Source organism: Labeo rohita, chromosome 5 (genome assembly GCF_022985175.1).
Source record: "Labeo rohita strain BAU-BD-2019 chromosome 5, IGBB_LRoh.1.0, whole genome shotgun sequence".
Classification (NCBI taxonomy): Eukaryota; Metazoa; Chordata; class Actinopteri; order Cypriniformes; family Cyprinidae; genus Labeo; species Labeo rohita.
This window is the reverse complement of record NC_066873.1, coordinates 28657228-28677322: the sequence shown is the minus strand read 5'-3', so window position 1 is coordinate 28677322 and position 20095 is coordinate 28657228. Positions and strand designations below refer to the sequence as shown.

At 34.2% G+C, this 20095-nt stretch overlaps 1 protein-coding gene across 1 annotated transcript in view; it reads left to right on the top strand.

Moving 5' to 3' along the window:
• The first annotated feature begins 1070 nt into the window (after positions 1–1070).
• The window catches only part of ubash3ba (ubiquitin associated and SH3 domain containing Ba), a 39582-nt gene continuing 20557 nt past the window's right edge, over positions 1071–20095 (top strand). The window contains exon 1 of the mRNA XM_051110681.1: positions 1071–1612. Within this exon, the coding sequence (XP_050966638.1) occupies positions 1485–1612 (128 nt within the window). The 5' untranslated portion in view covers positions 1071–1484. The remainder of the gene's footprint in view (positions 1613–20095) is intronic.

The following is a 20095-nucleotide window of genomic DNA, read 5'->3' as shown; positions in this document are numbered from 1 at the left end:
GAGAGAAATCAGGAGGAAGATGTTACTGTAGTGCCAGAATAAATGTGAGCATGCATGATTCAGTATTCCCCAAAATTAATAAAAACTCAGAATATGACGCAAACCTGCAATAATGAAATGTTAAATAACACAAATATGCTTTATGTATTTAATCCAATTTTATGAACCAATGTTTTTGCTGCTGACCTTCGATGATCCAATTCAATTTTTACATTTGCCAAAAATAGAACTTTTTATATTAAAAACAAACAAGCAAGCCCTGTCCTGATTAAAAAAGTAATGCAAAAGTAACGTAACATTACTTTCCTTAAAAAGTAACTAATGTAACTTGTTACTTTTTAGGAAGTAACTCAATATTGTAATGCAATATTGTAATGTTACTTTTAAAAATCTTTCCCCAACACTGGTAATTTCAGTGCCACTAGTGTCAGCAAAAATACTAGTGTATAAAAAAATAATTCATTTTAGACCGGCTTTCCACTCTATGGTCAGACAAACAGTGCTGCCCAAAAATCAAAATTACTACTTAGTTTATTTTTTTTCAGGATTAATTTGACAAAGGATATTAGCATTATAACAAAAAGGCTCACATAATATCTTTAATATAATAAAATAAACCAGAAACTAACATAAAGCGCATGTCAGCTATACTTAAAGCATTATTTGCACAATGCAGCTTTGTTTACATGTTCATTCACCGATTTTCAAAATGTATGCTTTTTCAAGATTCGACTTCGCTCTCTTTTCTGGGGGCTCGCCGCATACAGCCCCTTCACATTTTTACAGAATATAAGTGCTTATCTTCCACATGATGCGTTCTGCGTTCTACCTGCGCACAGTTACATAAGAACGTTCGAATGAATGTGAGCAAACGTCAATGACGATGATGTTTCTCACTGAACTGCAGCGGTGCCTGCCATTCGAACGCATCTGCTCAACGTCACCTTTCAAAACTGCGACTTTAAGAGCGAGGGGGCGGGGCCGGGCGGGACCCGTCTGCTGATAGGCTGCTTGCGCTTTCAGTCAAGCCCCATTCATAAATAAGTCATCTCTAGGAGGAACTGATGTAACAAGTATTGATAGATTTCGCTCGCGACGCGCCTGCTACAGCATCTCTAACTATACACCGAGCCGCGAGTGGCTCCGACGAATTATATTTTTTTCCGTGTCGGACAGCGACAAGGCTGGCTGTAGATACGCGGAGCGAATGAGATTGACTTCCGACTGGTGACCCCTTTCTCAAACTGTAATGACATGAGCGCTCCAGCAGGAAGCTCAAATCATTTTGTTTAGAAACACTGTAGCGCGTCCGCCAAGACTTCTGTCTCTCCGACTGTGGGGAATAATGGGGCGTTTTTGAACCAGCCTTTAACGCAGATACTGTAGCGCTTGACTCGATGTTTTAAACGTGTGTCGTGTCCGTCCATTTGGACGCAGCAAAAGTAAGCAAATCGCAGTTCTGAAGCCAAATGGAAAGCTGAACCATGGCAGCAAAAGAGGACCTATATGCCAAAGTCGCTCCACGGATGCAGAGGCAGAACCGGCCGGGAACTGTCAAACATGGAAACAGTCTGGATGTTTTGCTGTCAATGGGCTTCCCTAAAACCAGGGCGTAAGTACCAGAGTTTCATCTCTCCTAGATCTCAAGCATCGCGCAGCTGCAATCACAGCTGTAAACGTTAAGAACATAAACACATGTGACAAGAGCACTGCCTAAAGCCCTTTGGAAACAAGGCAGGTATTTAAAAACACGTAGTGCAACTTGCTTTTGTAATGGCGTCGGTCTGGTTGTGTTATTGATTAACATGACGAAATGGGCTCAGTCGACAATGGGTTACTGAGTATAAAGTTTTTTCCCTGTTGCCTCATTTAGCCCTTCTTACAACTCGTCGTACATGTTCTGGGCTGCATCTGTCCAGACAGGACATGTTCCTGCTACCAGCGCTTCCTTGAGCGGATGAGGTTGGCACCGCTAGGAGGTCAGATCACCGCTGGCCATCATATTGGCGTTGTGTCAGCGCATCCATAACTGCTGCCTGTTATTTTTTTTAGTTATTTTCCTGGCATCATGGCACTTGAACGTGCACCGGACTGAGAATCGTAAGGAATCCAAAAATTTTTGAACGATTTCACAGCCTCTCTAGCAAATCGAAAATAAATGTAGTGCAGTTCTAGCAGATGGTGCGTTTGCACGGACTTTTAATTGCTTTTCACAGAGCTGTTGTTTGGCATACACCCGATGTAATAATTGGTCCTAACTGTTATATAACATTGCTGAACAAGCAAAACTTAAAATAACATATGGTAACACTTAACATTAAGGTCCCTTTTGTTAACGTTAGTCATCACATTAACTAACAATGAACAATTTATTTGATTAAAGTATTTATTAATCTTTATTAACGTTAGTTAATAAAATACAGATGTTGATTGGTAGTTCAGGTACGTTAAATAATGTTATATGCATTGAACTTTCATATACATACACTACCAGTCAAACGTTTTTGAATGGTAGGATTTTTAATGTTTTTAAAGAAGTCTCTTCTGCTCATCGAGCCTGCATTTATTTGATCCAAGGTACAGGAACAACAGCAATATCATGAAATATTTTTACTATATAAAATAACTGTTTTCTATTTGAATATATTTTTAAAATATAATTTATTCCTGTGGTTTCAAAGCTGAATTTTTAGCATCATTACTCCAGTCACATGATGCTTCAGAAATAATTCTAATATTCTGATTTGCTGCTCAAAAAATTATTATTATTATTATTATTATGTTGAAAACAGATGAGTAGTTCAGTACTGACTCCAAGCTTTGAGTGGTATAGTGTATAATGTTACAAAAGCTTTTTATTTCAGATAAATGCTGATCTTTGGATCTTCCTATTAATCAAAGAAACCTAAAAAAATGTACTCAACTGTTTTAAATATTGATAATAATTCTAAATGTTTCTTGAACAGCAAATTTAGCATATTAGAATGATTTCTGAAGGATCATGCGACACTGAAGACTGGAGTAATGATGCTGAAAATTTCGCTTTGATCACAGGAATAAATAACATTCAAAAATATATTCGAATAGAAAACAGTTTTTTTATATAGTAGAAATATTTCAAATATACATTGGATCAAATAAATGCAGGCTTGGTGAGCAGAAGAGACTTCTTTAAAAAAACATTAAAAATCTTACTGTTCAAAAACGTTTGACTGGTAGTGTAAACATTAAACATGTAGCACATTTCATACACTAACATAATTCAAAGTGCTTTACATAGAAAGGAAGTAAAATAATTATAAAACAATCACAGTAGGTGAATAAAAAAAGAAAAAGTTGGATAAGTGCATTAGAACTATTTTTCATTGTTTGTTCATGTTAACTAATATAATTAAGCAACGTTAACAAATGTAACTGGGCCTTAAGTAAACCATTGTGTTACTAGCTACATTTATTTATTTGCTTGTTCATTTATTTCATAAACTAAAAGCCTTAAAGGTGCAGTGTTTTTTTTTATTTGGCTAATAAAAAATGGAGCTATTCGGAAATATTATTAAAATGATTTACTGACTCACATAAAATGAAGAATAGACATCAGTCTTCTTGAAAAGCACTTTTATTGTACATGGAGTGGGTCGCTCGCTAATGGTTGCCACTATTACATTACATTACATGACCAGCCTTGTCATGTAGTTGACAGTTGACTCTTGCTAATGGAAATAATAGTAATATAGGCCTACTTGCATTTATAGCACTTTGAGCAACTGCTCAAGAACGACTTGCTTGCACGTAAACAAAAATTCACTGAATGAACTGTTAAACACAGCCTAATGGTAACGGTTCATGGTTCAGTGTAACCACCCTCAATGATTCATACTCGAATGTAAAAAGAACCAGTCGTTCATTCTGGAAATGTGCTGCGCTTGTCGTGCTGTGTTGATATGGTAGGCATTGCAGAGCTGCAGAATAGCGAAGCAGGAAACACTTTCTCGTTGTTTCAGCACACTATTGCCGTAAGAATGCACAGTGTGCAAGTCATCGTGCTCCAGTATTATTTTTTAATGGAACTGGTTCTGAAAGGGATCAATACGATTAATACAATTCAGCTCTTTACAAAAAGTGATGTCATGTAGCACTGTACTTCTTTTCAATACAGCGAGTGTCTTGATTTAGAAGTTGCCAAAGCTGAACATCTGTGCTTTCCATCACTGTGCTGCATTGAGGAGGACGGCTGGAGTAAGGTATCTCCAACCAACCATGAAGGCTGCATTAGGTTGCTGTCAGTGAGGAGCTCGATTCTCATTCATCAAAATTATATCATCTCTGCCTCTTTTAACCACACGCATTTTCTCTTTCGGTCCTCGACTCATGTATTTACTTTTAGCTTGGGCTTAATCCTGCGGTTTCCATAATCTGTGTGGAATCCTCCTTGCCTCTGTGTTATTACGGTTTTGTGTCGAGATTGGGATTGTAAAGGCCAAATGTTGCCGTTCATGTTTAATCCAAGGAGAGTGAATAAGGCGAATAGGACAAGTTGTCTTCATTGTGTGTTGTCAAGGCTTTGTCCCTGTGAATACCGTTCATCTTGTTCGTGAATGTATGCGGTCAGTGGATTAAGATGGTCATTGCACTTGACATGAGAATTCTAAACATTTGGCCAAATATTTGTCATTTGCTGACATCGGAAGCAGCGGTATGCTAGTTTTAGCCTTCTATGGTTAGTCAGTCTGCTTCTGACAACAAGAGTTTGCTGAAGTGTTAGATATGTTAGATAAGTAGTATGCATATGGGTGGTTGGTATAACATGCTTTTAAATGTGATGAATGATATGAAGAGTTCATTTGCAAAAACAGATAACTCTGTTTTTAACCATTTTTAAAAAGCATGTTTTTTTCATTGTGCATTCCAGATAATCTCAGACTGCAGTTGGTTTATTTTGAAGTAAAAATAACAAAAAAATACAGCACAATACAATAATACACAATAAAAACATGATACCATAATAAAAAAACATAGTTATCTGTTTTATATATAGATTAAAAGATAGTGATTGGCCTTGTATTTATATTGGTAAAATTCACACCATAGTGTATAGATTTGGACAGATGGAAAGCAATTGACCGTGTCTTTAGGACGAGAAGGAGAATGTAAATAAAGTAAAGAAAATTTGTATTATTTATGTGCAGGTGTACAGTCCTGTAAATTTTATGATGCAATATATGGTAGTACTTTAAAGGCACGATATGTAAGCTTTTGTCGCTAGAGGGTGCATATTCAAAACAAACAAAGAAACAAAGTAGTTTAATGACGCCGTGATTGAGTGTGGAATCATGGGTTTTGTTGTCTTCATCCTCACAGCCAATGCAATCCAATGGGACTCGGGCAGAAATCATGTTTTTTGATGAGCTAACATATTAAAGACTTATTAACGTCACTGTAGTATGAAGCAGGCTGGTGCTGAAAGTCGCAAAAGTGAATCGAGGCCGCTGATACAGTCTGTTACACTAGTTCAAATTGCTTATTTCTCTGGATTTAAACATTCTTCGAAACATTTGGGATAATGTCAGAACTCAGAAAAATGTATAACACTGTTCTAGTGTTTTTTGGATATTTTAATAAAAAATCTTACATATTGTGCCTTTAATCAAGCAATACATTTGAAAAATTTGTGAAGATTTTAATGTAATTTAAAAATGATGTCATGATCAAGTGAAAAAGGAGCTTTAAAGTGTAGTTTGTTAATATTTAGTTAACCGTTTAACTAACTGCTACACAGGAAACATGGACTGAATCGCAGTCATAAAAATGGAATTGACTGTATGTCACGGAATTTGTCAAATTTTGGATGAATAAATCAAAAATATGTCAGTACACTTGAATCAAAATGCGATATAGACTAGTGTCTGTGAATACAAGCCCCAAAAATATTTAAATGGAAACCTGCATGTTCTGTGTGTCCCTGTGTGAATAAATGGCACTGACACACGGTTTTGTTTACTTCACACATGCTGAAACACGCAATGCTAGCAGTGGCTTCAGCCTCTGCCGCTTCAATATGTGAGCACATGAACATATAAACAATCTCTAGAACTGCTCTGAGACTCTTTTGAGGTGGTTTTAATGAGAGAAACTGTCATCATATCATATACAAACTGAAACTTAAAGGTCTTCACAGCAGCCTGTCAAAATAAAAGTTTAACTTAAAGAAACGATTACAGAAATATATTACTAACTAAATATAATGATACTACTAAAACTGCTTTTAAAATTATTATTACAACATTATTTTGACTCGAAATATTTGGAAAAAATATTTAGAATTTATTTACAAAAAAAAAATTAAATGCGCAGCACAGTATTTCTCAAAAAAAAAAAAAAAACATCTTAAATGAGTAAAGTCAATAAATTTCACATGCTTTTGATTAATACATTTTAATGAAACTATTAAAAAAGGATTGCAGGAAATTAATGGAAAACACAGAATTTGGAATATTGAATTTGAGAAAAAACCAAAACATATTTCCTGTGGTCTTAAATATTTCCTTTAATAAATTACTGTTAAATTGTGTAAGTTTCATGATTTTAACTGATCAGACATGCTTAATGGTTTTTAAATGTAACCATTAAAATAGTCTAGAAATGTTAAAACAGAACAAAGGAATCTAGAAAAATGTAAACAAAAACGTTAACAGCAATTAATATTACCGAGATTTGATTAAAGATTTGATTGCTGTTGTTCAAAAAAAGAATACATTTGCCAGTGTTATATTTATTTCAGGAATTGTTTGCTTTTTACATTTTTATGCATCATCTGTCATACATTATAACTGTTGGGACGAAATTAAGTCATGATATAAAACAATTGTTTATATCCCGTTGTTTCTCAGTTTTCATGTTTAATTGCCAGCCTACATGTAATTATAACCCACGTTCTTAAGAAATACCCTTTTCGGACGTATTAACAGTAATCTAGTTAAGATAGTGATGTAACGATTACTGAGTTTGTCTTTCAATAGAACTCGATCAACGGGTACTGCTTATTTTGAGTAGGTTGAATATGACAGCATTACAGGGTCTTAAAAGGCCAAACTGAGAATTCAGATATTTGACATTTTCATCAGACTTCCCCTGTTCTGATACGTAATAGCCTAAACATGACTACACATGCCAGGAGACCTCATCGGTCTTGCTGGACATAAGTAGACCAGCTGGAATTGTCATTGAGATAGATGGGCGGAAGACTTTGTTTTCAGTGGGGAGATAAGTGAAATGTTTCAATGTGAATAGCTGTTTTATTTAAACGTTTTCGTTCTGTGGCTGTTAAGTTTGTTTAATCTAAATAAGTTTAGTTTTACCTTGACATGATGTTTGACTTATCTGTTTCAACACTGAGAGTATTTCGTATTTTACATCATATGAAAAATCTGTCAGGCCGCAGATTATACTGCAGTGTGCTTTTTGAAGTCTACTACTTTAAGAGCCCTCGGTTAAGGATTGTTTTTACAAGCACTATAGCTCTTTATTTTAATATTTGTTCTACGCAAGAGACTTGAATGTGACATTGATGCTTAGTGCCCAGTGATGTGCAACCAAAGGGCTGGAAGTTTCTGTGAAATGAAGTGATGTGTTAAGACACCAGCACGCTGAAACACAATAAGAAATCTCACTCACCTCTCACCCTCTTTTTAGCATTAAAAATAAGTTAAGGTTCTGTGAGTGACTGGTTTGACCTTTAGTTAGAGCCAGTTACATCTCTGTTACATTTCTACACTTAAAATGTGAACTTAATCCACATGTAAAGTCGGGTTCAAAGTATACATGCACACACACGTACACACACACACAAATTGAATTTATATCAGATAGTAATTGTCCATCCTCATTTCCCCTGTTTAATATTTATAACTCACTTAAAGTTAAACTTTAAACACAATTAATTGTTAAATAAAAATGAATAGCACTGTTCCTATTAAGCAAATCTCAGAATAAATGTCACTTGTAGCATTTCAAAATTTAGATTTTTTTATTTTGACAACATATTATAGAATTGTAATGTTCATAGATTATTTGTAATAAACAGAAAATAGTTGTTCACTTATATGTATGTAATTTTCTTCCTGTTTCCAAAACATCCCACTTTTTTAGTGTGATCTCAAACATTTAGACTGTATTTATTTTCTGTCAGAAATATACAGTTTTCTGTCGGAAATAAAAGTCAGAAATATACAGTTTCCTGTTAAAGTGATGCAGATTTGTATCTGGCGAAGCCTTTTTGTCTTTTGCTACAACTGTGTTGTAGTCTAATGTGTACATTTTTAAGTACAGTTTGAGACACTGCTCTTTTTTTGGAGGTTTCTGTTTAAGTCTGTGAAGGCCAAACTTATCAGCAGGCTGTCAGTGTGTGTGTGTGTGTGTGTGTGTGTGTGTGTGTGTGTGTGTGTGTGTGTGTGTGTGTGTGTGTGTGTTAAGGTCAGTTAGAGTGGGAAGCTCTCATACATTGGGTGGAAACACTGATGTTTCTGTGTCCCGGCTGCTTAGGGACTCTTTCCAGTTTCGCCTGATGAGGCAGGAGTTGCACAAATTTTCCGCTAGAGAAAGGCAGGAGGAGTATAGAGAGGGGGTATGCAATGAGCTTTTAAAGGAGAGTGTGAGTCTTTCTTGAGATGGAAACATTCAGTTCAAAGAACACAGCATTTTGACAAAATTCAAAGCTGCTTTATGTTTGAAAAACTTCAGTTAGTGTGTCAAGGGTTTTACAGTAGATGGTGGTATTAAATATTGGCGATATTGAAGATAAAGAGCCTCTGTGACTAAATCACTGTGAGTTGAATTCAAGAGGCAAATGGGTCAAATTCTCAAACAAATCATTTGACATTTTTAAAACAAATCAACTGATTCATTGAAAAGGTCTGATTAAAAAGAATAATCATTTTACAAATCAAATGTCACTACTTCTCTCATGAACTTAATAGCTAGTCTAGATTTAGAAAATGTTTATAAATAACAATATAGATTATGTATCTCAAACAAAACTATCATATGGCTTTAGAAGATTTGGAAGAATGCACACAAGTCATATAGACCATTTTTTTGGAGAGTACACTATCGTACACTACAGTAGGATTTTTAATTTTTTAATTTATTTTATTTCTTTTTTTATTTATGGGCTTTTTAATGCCTTTTTTGGACAGAACAGTCTAGAGTAAGCAGGAAAGCGTTGGGTGAAGAGAGAGGGGAGTGGGATCGGCAAAGGACCATGAGCCGGGATTCAAACTTTTTAAAAAATAAATTAGAGGATTTTTAATTTTTTATGTTTTTTAAAGAAGTCTCTTCTGCTCACCAAGTCTGCATTTATTTGATCCAAAATACAGCAAAAACCGTAATATTGTACAATATTTTTACGATTTAAAACAACTGCTTACTATCTGAATATATTTTAAAATGTAATTTATTCCTGTGATCAAAGCTAAATTTTCAGCATCATTACTCCAGTCTTCTGTGTCACACGATCCTTCAGAAATCATTCTAATATGCTGATTTGCTGTTCAAGAAACATAATTTGTTATCATTATTATTATTATTGTTGTTATTATTATTATTATTATTATTATTATTAGTATTATTGTTATTATTATCAGTATTTAAAACAGTTATTTTTTAAAAAAAAATTCTGGATTTTTTGATGAATAGAGAGATCCAAAGATATGGGGAAATTATAGAAATTAGTACTTTTATTTAGCAAGGATGCTTTAAATTGATCAAAAGATGATAAAGACATTTCTAATATTACAATTACAATTACTATTGCTATTATTTCAGATAAATGGTGTTCTTCTGAACTTTCTATTCATCAAAGAAACCTGAAAAAAATTCTACTCAGCTGTTTTCAGTATAATAATAATAATAATAATAATAATAATAATAATAAAGGTTATTTGAGCAGCATATCGGAATATTAGTATGATTTCTGAAGGATCATGTGACTAGAGTAATGATGCTAAAAATTCAGCTTTGAAATCACAGGAATAAATTACATTTTAAAATATATTCAGATAGAAAAATGTTGTTTTAAATATTTTTAAAAAGTTTCAAAATTTTACTGTTCTTGCTGTACTGTGTTTCAAATAAATGCAGGCTCGGTGAGCAGAGTGAGAAGTTAAAAAAAAAAACATGAAAAGTCTTACTGTCCAAAAACTTTTGACTGGTAGTGTAAAAGTGTTATTTCTATTTTTTTGTACATGCATGAGGAAGAAAGAATTTCTCATTTTGTGTTCAGTGGAAGAATGTAAGTCATTCGGGTTTAAAAGAATTTGAGTAAATGATGTCACAACTGAAATTTTTTTGGGTGAACCATCACTTCACAACGATGACCTTAAGTACAAAAACAAGCACATGTTTAAAGGACTGCAGTAAAACCTATGTAAAACAAGAAGTATTTTTTTATACGTCTGGATATGTTCGAATGGTTTGTGTGCGAAACATGTACTCAGCGTTTGTAAGAATAAAAGCCAAACTGTTTATGTGTTCTGGGTTTGGCCATGTGTTGGTGTGCACGTATTTGTATATGAGTCATGTGTTCTGGCTGTCCATCACCTGTGGGGTGTGTGGATTTGTATCCGTTCTCATTTTTTGATTCCGTTGCCTTGACTCCTGTTACCTGGTATGGAGCTCCCAATAATGAATAATGGCTTTTCAGTCACTCAGCAAAGTTATCTGTTCTTTATTATATTCCAGTACATGATCGTATTTGTCCATTCTCGGATATTCAGTAATAATCTATGACTCAAAGTCTCTTAATGACAACAAAGCCTCTGCTTTGTGTGTGAGGAGTCATCACATGATGAGCTTCTCACAGAGGAAATATGGGAAGTAGGAAGGCCATGACAGTGCAGTATCTAGAGGCTTGAGTTCAACAGAAAACGGTCAACCCTTACTGTCCCAGCAAATGATTGCAAACAACAGCTGGTTAACCAAAAAAGAAAAATGTTTTCAAATGTTTCGGTTGATTCGGCTTAAAAATGCAGTCTGTTTATCTCCGAAACCGAATGAAGATGTCTGTAATCGTACAGACTTCTTTTACATGTATGCTAATATTTGTGCTTGTCTGTACAATGGAAAAACACAAGCAACATTGCTCACATTTGTTTTTCCTATACACCAGTAAGATTAAACGAAGAGCAAATGGAGCCTTTTTCTGAAGTCTTTTGCTTATCACACTTATGTATGTATGTGTGCTTGTGTCTATGTATACGTTTATGTGTGTGGGGTGTATTTTAGCTTCGCTGTGGTATTTCTCTTTTGTATATCTCAATCTTTATCTATATCTGTATCTATATCAGCTGCTCTCTCTTTCTTTCTGTTTCTATATATTTTTATACATGCACACACTATTCTGTACAAGAGATACTGTTATTAGCAAGGATTAAATTGCTTAAAAGTGACAGAAAAAGGTTGTAATTAATGGTTTCAAAAATGACAAATAAAATTATTACGAAAATCATGAAAAAATGTATCATGGTTCTACAAAAATATTATGCAGCACAGCTGTTTTCAGCTTTGATAATAAGAAGAAATGTGTTTTTTGAGTATTAAATCAGTATGTTAGAATGATTTCTGGATGATGTTAAGGATCATGTGACACTGAAACTGGATTAATGGCTGCTGAAAATTCATAAACTATAATATAATAAATAAAAATATAACTATAACTAATAACTAGTACTCGTAATTCTTCGTAAATTCATTTTAAAATGCTTGTAATCAGACAGATACTTTTTTAATGGATTATAAGATGACATATTATTTACACAATAGCAATAAATTATTCATAATTTATTGATTCTCCCTAATTCCTCTTTTTTTCATCTTTTACATTTTCTTTTCTAAAATAACCTACTGCTTATATGCATTCGGAAAATCTTTAAGTTTTGTGGACATTCATAGAAAGATTAGTCATTAGTCAAGTGGCAACACAGCATTTGACCATTGGATTTACAAAAATTATTTCAGATTTAAGAAGTGTTTCAATATTGCATCAACTGCTGATGAATATATCTATGCATATTTATATATATATAAATATATATGTCTTTGGACTGTCTCTCAAACATATTAAAATGCACAAATTCACTACCTTTTTTTGTCATCTGATCCTCTTTCAACTGACATATTTACTTGAAGCATGCAAGAGTTTAAAATAAATAAAGAGTTTATCTGCCAAAACAGATATTTTAAAAAATTGTGTTTTTATTGTAAATTTAATTGTATTTTTATTATTATTATTATTATTTTTACCTAAGCAACATAACCCAACTGCAGTTTGATTGAGATTAATTGGAATGCACAATGAAAAAAACATGATTTTTAAAAATTGTTAAAAACAGAGTTATCTGTTTTTGCAAAAGAAGTCTTCAAATATTTTAATAATTTTCACATTTGCATGTTCACTGGTTCTCTGACATTGGTTATGGTTACATGACATGCAGATAAACAAATAAAATATTTCATTTTTTTTCAGGGTTTTTTTTTTATGTTGATTGATTTTTAAATTTTTATTTTAATTTTACATTTGTTTAGTGATTTAATTAATTATTAGCTTTTCATTAAACTTATAAACCCCCTGCAGTTCCTTCACAAACACCAGTTTGGAAAACCTAGATGTAATGTAGTTCATGTTGCTAATAACATCAAATGTAATATATTTTTTTACTCTTTGTGCTTTTATGTCAATATAGTACAAGATTGTCTTATTTAAATCAATTTGTTAAACAATTTAGGTCAAAAGTAATATAAAAGTAGTCAGATTGATATATATCAAATAAACAGCCTTGATATTCATAATAAAGTTTTTTTTTTTTTTTTTTTTTTTTTTTAAATAATAAAAAATCCTAATGATACCAAATCTGAATGCTTGTGTACATATTTCGGTTTTCTGTTTATTTCTCTTACAGTTCTTTTTAGGAACAGAATCTGGAACAAATTGTTACTTAAAAAGACAAACTTCAGTAAGACTCCTGAGCTATGCAAGAGCAACCGCTGAGAAGTAATATTTTCCACTAGTGAAATTGTCTCCTACTGTGTGTTTTGTGTCAGTCTATCACCTTTGGTTATTTTTACATAAGGATGCAAATGCATGAAATCACAGCTCCAGATCTCTCTTTGCTCAGCACAGATTTGAGAAAGGGTTACCAAGGTTACTCTGTTACTGATTAAGTTAAACAGACTTACTTTGGTACTATTTAGTTTATATTGATGAAACACTCACTGTAAGTAAAGTTTATAAAGTTGTATTTTAAACAACTGAATTAATTTTCCACTTAAAGGATGTCTTCAGTATTACAATTTTATGTTTATGAACAGTGTTTCTATGCTTGCAGACTCCTTGTAAACTCTCAGCGCAAAGTTTGTCCGCTAAGAGGAAGTGCCCCATTTCAGGAAGTGGTTTGTGACCTTTAGAGAGTGCCGTGGCTGCTGGGACATAAAGGAACCCATATGTGCTGAGACACAGAGACGTGGGGGTGGAAAGACACATGCACGCTCAACTTCAAATGTACATGCATTGACATATGTGCATAATCTAAAAAACCATGGCAAATGTTCACAGAAACTGAATCAAAAGAGATACGTGCACACAGCCTGCCCTTGTAGTCGCAGTAAATATGAACCGAAATTTGTATAACCGTATACTGAACTGAAGTGCGTAGTATCAGGTGTACTGCAGGGCACTGAAAGAGAACAAACAAGCAAAGATGCATATTCTGATATTCTGTTCTCACAGTTATTCTGCAGTAGATCTTTAAATTTACCATACTAACTGTAGTTTCTATCAAAACACGTAGTTGCTACAGATAAAACTTGACAATATGATTCCATTAGTTGACGCATTAACTAACATCAACAATGAGCGATATATTTGTAACAGTGTTTATACATTTGTTAACAATAGTTAATAAAAATTTGAATGTTTGTTATTAGTTCATGTGAGCTCAGGTCATTTAAATTAAATTAAGTTAAACAAACAGTTACAATTTTTGATTATAGTGATGTATTAGTGAATGTTAAAATTAACATTAACTAAGATTCAGAGCTATTTTTCTTTATTAGTTCATGTTAACTGTAAAACCTTTAAACCCTAACCCTAAAGTGTTACCAAAAGCATTGTAATTATTTTCAGTTCATTTTGGATGCTCGAACAATATGCTTTCAGTTCGCTTTCTTTTGTTTTATTGTCTTTCATGACTTCTTATTGAGTGACCTTTTCTTTTTTTGTAACTGGTGTTTTTTGGTGGAAACTACAGGAGCTGTTGGTAAGTGTTAGCCAACTGGTGTTGTGTAATGACGTGAAAGGCCGTTTGTTTAGAAATGAATAAACTGAAGGGTTTAAATTTTTATAGTTCTGTGAAAAGATGTTTCTCTTCTCATTTACCCTGTCTCGTCTGACTATGAATAAACTAATGCTGAATAAATCATAGAGCAGAAATGAATAAATCATTTTGAATAATCAAAAATGTTTGGGACCTAATGAACTGTAGCTTCTAAAGCTGTCTGTATTTGTTCAGCTCTGTTCTAGAAACAACAATTGTGGTAATTGTGGTACTTGGCAGAAACCAGAGTTGCCGTACCTACATGTAAATTTTGCATTAGCTGTAGTTAATTTTGTACATTTTGCATAAATGCCGGAAGTGCGTTTTGTAACTCCAGCTAAATAGATGACCGTAACTACGTTGCAAAAAATACCTGGTTATATTTACTACAAGTATTTTACAAACTTAGATTTTGCACATGACTCTAAAATAATGCACTAAACATGAACTATTTAGCAGAAAATGTAACAGAAAACAAAAAATGTGCATTACTCATAGTAAAAATAAGAAGGAACAAAACAATTTAAGTAAAGTATGTATGTGATGCATCAAGCTGGGACTTCTGGGAATGGCCAAGAATGCTGCTCTGGTCTCTTCAGGTAGTCAACGGTGCTCTTTGGATATTTGGAGGTGAATATCAGCTGAAAAGATGAAATACTCCAAGGCACTCATATAGTAAAAAAGCCTTTAATTAACTGGGCTAAATCATTAAAACAATTAAATTATGTATAATGCAATTTAAAAAAAAATGACAGTTTTTCAGCATATATGGTAAGGTAACTTGCAGTTGAGCAATTTACCTTTTTGTTTTTTTTGTTTTTTAACAGTGTACTACTGTGGAAGTCCCATCGAAGAGTTGTGATATAAATAGGAATACCATGGTACTCTGCTGCATTTCATATTACTTGACATGAAATGTGCCACAGAATTTGCATGGTAATTTAATACCATGGCCTTACCGGAGTACATAAACCATTTCTTTTGTCAGTGTTCAGTGTGTTGGTACACTTCCTTCACACTACATACTGTACAGACAAGCACTTTGAATTGTTGTTACAGTTAGAGTTGCATCTCTTCTGGTAAAACCCTTGTGCTGATCATATATGAACCGAACCGAACACTGAATGTGAGAATACGTGACCGAAACACTACAGAATCAAGCTCAAAGTTTCCAAATGATGAGCTGTAATGAAAGAAGCAGCAGTGTGATTCTGATTGCGCCTGTGGAATCTAGACCGTGTCTTGTTTTGTCTATTGTGACATTTCTAAATGGCAGAAATTGTTGTTAATTGTTCAGTCACAATGAATCATGTTTTAGTCATGCACATGCATGTTCAAACCCCATGGTCACACCTAAACACCACAGACAGACACACACTCCTTATCTCATAGAATGTCTAACTCATCTACAGTTTTATAGGCTTCGGTGAATTCACTGATGTAAAAAGCTGTGTTTTGTTCTCTTTCTGTCATGCTGTCTGAGTTACATGAACAATTCTCAATTTTCTTTATAATTCTTTTGATTCTGCCTTCTTTTGTGCCCTGTTGGTCCTTTTCGTGTCTGTCTACATGAACAGTGTCACCATCTGCCCAGTCTCATGCACCCTAGCTAAGCGAGAGAACACTCACAAAAGCTGTGAGTGTCTTCCCTGTAGTTTTAACATAATAAGCTGTTAACTATCAGGGCTGAGAACACGAGACGAGCGTGAAAAGATCTTCACGGCCAGCCAGCCCCGCTACTTACAGAGGCAGAAAGGCTTATTGTCAGAGGATAACAATTGTGCATGAGGATATGTGCACGGAGGGAGAAAGCAGAACAATCAGAGACATCACACGCTGCATTTGTTATTCTTTCCTCTCATTTTCTTTAAATGGGATGGAGAAGAAATAAAAAGAATAGAAGAGAAAGAGAGATGGTGTGATAGTAAGATCCAAAATTAACACCCTTCAAGCGCCAAATGCGAGTACAAATTGCTTCTGGCAAGTGCAACGGAGTTGCTCGCCAGTTGGCCGCTAACTTATTGGGAACCGCAACAAAATACATGGTTTAAATCGAAATGATCGCCTGACCCTCACTGATGCGCGTGATGCGTGCAGCTTTTACCTCAGTGGAAAATTTACAAGAGGTTTTTATACTTCAAACTCCCTACCGAACATAACTTCCATTTAGTCAGACAAACTCTGTTTAAATCGAATGTAGAAAACATTGAGATGAAGGCCATTTAGTATGAGCAGCTTAAACAAGTTTAACAGCAAGAACTTACAATTTTAAGTTTATTGGCGACTGACTAACATGATTTGATGTTGTGCTTGAATAATTTGTGGCAGCTTATCATGACAAAAATGATATTTTGTTGTAAAAGTTATGTCTTGAGTCACTGCTCGGCTGATCAGTATTCATCTCTGAAGTTTATTTCATTCTATTGAGTATAAGCGATTTGTTTTGGTCAGGGTTCATGCAAGGTGCTTAAAGTGCTTGAAGTACTTGAAATTTAAGGCCTGGAAAACACTTGAAAATCACAATATTCCAGACGAATTATTGAAAGACAGTGTATCTATAAAATAAGTGTTTATTTTTTTCAATAAGCACATATCTTTTCAAGCAAAATTCAACAATTCAGAAATACCTTTTTTATACCCTTTGTAGCTTATTTCAGTTAATGTCATAACACTAGCGAGCTAAGCCAGTACTGACAATGACTATGTTTACATGGACATCCTTAATCTAACTATTTACTTTATCCTGAATAAGACAATATTATGATTAAGGTGTTTACATGAGTTCCTTTTAGAATGTTCCTTTCATGTTCCCGTTTTACATGTTATAGTACATAGATCGATTAATGGGACTCGTAATTATGTCCCCACATTACGGCATCTGATGTCCCCTCCAGAATTTCATGTATCAACATATAGTTTGTCTCCGTTGTGGTGCCATATACAGTTTGGGTGTTTCATTTTTAATTTTACGAAAGCTTTAAGTGCAAGTGCAAGTTAATTATTTGTAATTCTATACATGCAAACAGACAACGCCGTTGTTGAAGCCGTGCTCTTTTGTTTGCCGTCAAACATTTGACCACGGCCGTGTGTGTATCCTGTTGCAAAATGCGGCAAAAAAGTCCTACGCAAAGGTAATAATGTGATTTAAGGTGTGTACATGTCTATACTGCACTTGGACAATGCAACTAAAATAGGAATGCTCCACATGTCTTAATTCAATTTGTGTTTACTGCGAGTATGACTGTAGTCAGATTAAGGTAATCAAAAATCTTTGTTTACATGGTAGATTCTTAATCAGAGTATTGTCTTAATCGTGTTAAAATCAGAATATTGTTGTCCATATTAACGTACTCATTGTTGCGTAAACATGGCTGAAGACATGCAAAGAGGAACAGATGAACTGAATCAAATTGAGTCATTTACACTGGAATGGCTCCAATTGATTTAAACTTTTGACTTTCGATCATTCATTTCAAGCGATTGACTAGCAAAAAACAGATCAAATTAAAGAGCCATTAGTTTTCCAATTTCGATATTGCTTGTAATGATTTTAAAAAGTATGTATAGTTATGGGTGAAACTGAGCTTTTTGAAAGTCAGAATCATTGAAACCATTCACTGTTTCGAATCATTTGATTTAGATTGGGACTTCATCTTGCGTATTGTGAATCATTTGACTTAGTTCGGGACTTCAAATCGCGTATTGCAAATCATTTGATTTAGATCGGAATTTTGTGTATCGCAAATCATTTGATTTCGTTAGGAATAGGTTTGTGAATCATTTCACGAATTTAATGATTCAAATCAGGTGCTTCAAGTGCTTGAAGTACTTGAATTTGACTTTTTGAAATGAACTGCCTGGAAAACCCTTGAAAATAGCAATATTCCCGAAGAATTATTGAAAGACAATGTATCTATGAAATAAGTGTTTAAATTTTACATAAGCAAGCACATATCTTTTCAAGCAAAATTCAAAAAACATCACACCCTTTTCGCTTATTTCAGTTAATAATTTGATTTAGATCTGAACGGGTTCTTGAATCATTTCATAATTGAAGCCGATCTAAATCAATTAATTTGCGATACGCAAAGTCCCGATCTAAGTCAAATGATTTGCAATACGCGCTCCGAGTCTTGATCTGTAATGATATCGGAATGAGATCGGAATTTCTGAGCGGGTTTGTAAATCTTTTGCTTTAGATCGGAACTTCCGAGTATGCAAATCATTTGATTCAGATCAGGATTTTGGAGTAATTTCGCAGATCTTTTTTTCTGATTTATTTATTTATTTTTTCTTAAACAGTGGAAAACATCAAATCATTAAGTCGGTACAGTTATAAAAACAAATCAAAGAAAAAAGAAAGAAATTATGCACAAATACAAATCCCTAACCATGGTTTTACTAAAGTAGAAGTGTATTTTAGAATTTGAAAGAGAAGACATTGTTTGATAAGTGAGATCTCTGTTTGAAGTCCTTGAAAATTAAAAAATAGTGCTTGAGAAGTCCTTGAAAGTCCTGGAATTTCAGTTTGTGGTATCTGTATGAACCCTGTTTGGTGTATATGTGTAACTAAATAACAAAATAAAGCTTACATCACTAATTTTACTCTAACTTAAAACTTGGATCCACAAGATAAAACGTTATTTGAGTCTATAGAACGTATGCTATATTTATTTTATTTATTTATTTAAGTTAAGTTAAATTTTCTTCCAAAAAAGGCCTGAAGTGGATTGGCTTAAGTGTTTGAGTCTTCACATCTTCTTAACAACTTCATCTCAACAAAACTTGAATCAAGTGTGTCGAGGAACTCAAAAGGGCTTAATTGTCTAATGAAATCCCCTCATTATTAATATCACTGAAGTTTCAGATGCTAATTTGTACTGAGGACATCCTTTTATCTGTATGTACTTGTGTGTGTGTGTGTGTGGGTGGGTGTTGCGCTGTGTTGTGCTGAATGGGAATACATGCTAACTTACTCCTCTGTAAACAGGAAGTGACTATTTCCCCATAGAGTTTGGAGATTGGGCCAAAGCAGCGAGAAAGATGGCGCAAATATGCACAGACACTGACTCTCGGTGCATTTGTTATACATTTTGAACTCCACCTCTCAAGAAAACGTTGAGAGGGCTGATTAGTATCAGGCTGAAAGAAAAAAAAAAAAAAATCTAGGTAAGAGTGCATATTTTTCATGTATGAATAGTCATATTCAGCCAAACCCACACACAAAAGCACACCCAGACAAAACTACTCCCTGGACCAGCCTCTTCATCCCTCTCAAATGCTGCACAGGAAATACAGGTTATAAATAAATCATTGAGTTCCTGCCTGGAGCACTGACCAGAGGGGAAGGGAGGAGGAGATGGCCTGTAACACAATACAGACAAGCACATATATAGAGGCTGATGGATAATCAAACAAGTAAAGTGCGTTTGAGCATGTGCATGTGATCCTGGATGCAGAATGATTTTCACTTCTGATTTCGTATGTGCATTAGGTAGAATAAATATCCCTGCTGTGTAGCATATGGGCTCTATAAGAGCCTGTGTGTGTGCGGCCTCACTTGTGTGTTTTTGTGGATGTATGTGTGATGAAAGTTTGAGCGCGTGGGTGAAGTGTTAGGTTTGGGGTGTGATGAAGTCTTAAAAGTGCAACTGTGGCGTTTGTTCAAATGCTTCTTTAAATTCCTTTGTTTAATGCAGGTTTATATGTAACTGCTGGTTCATCCTATTCAT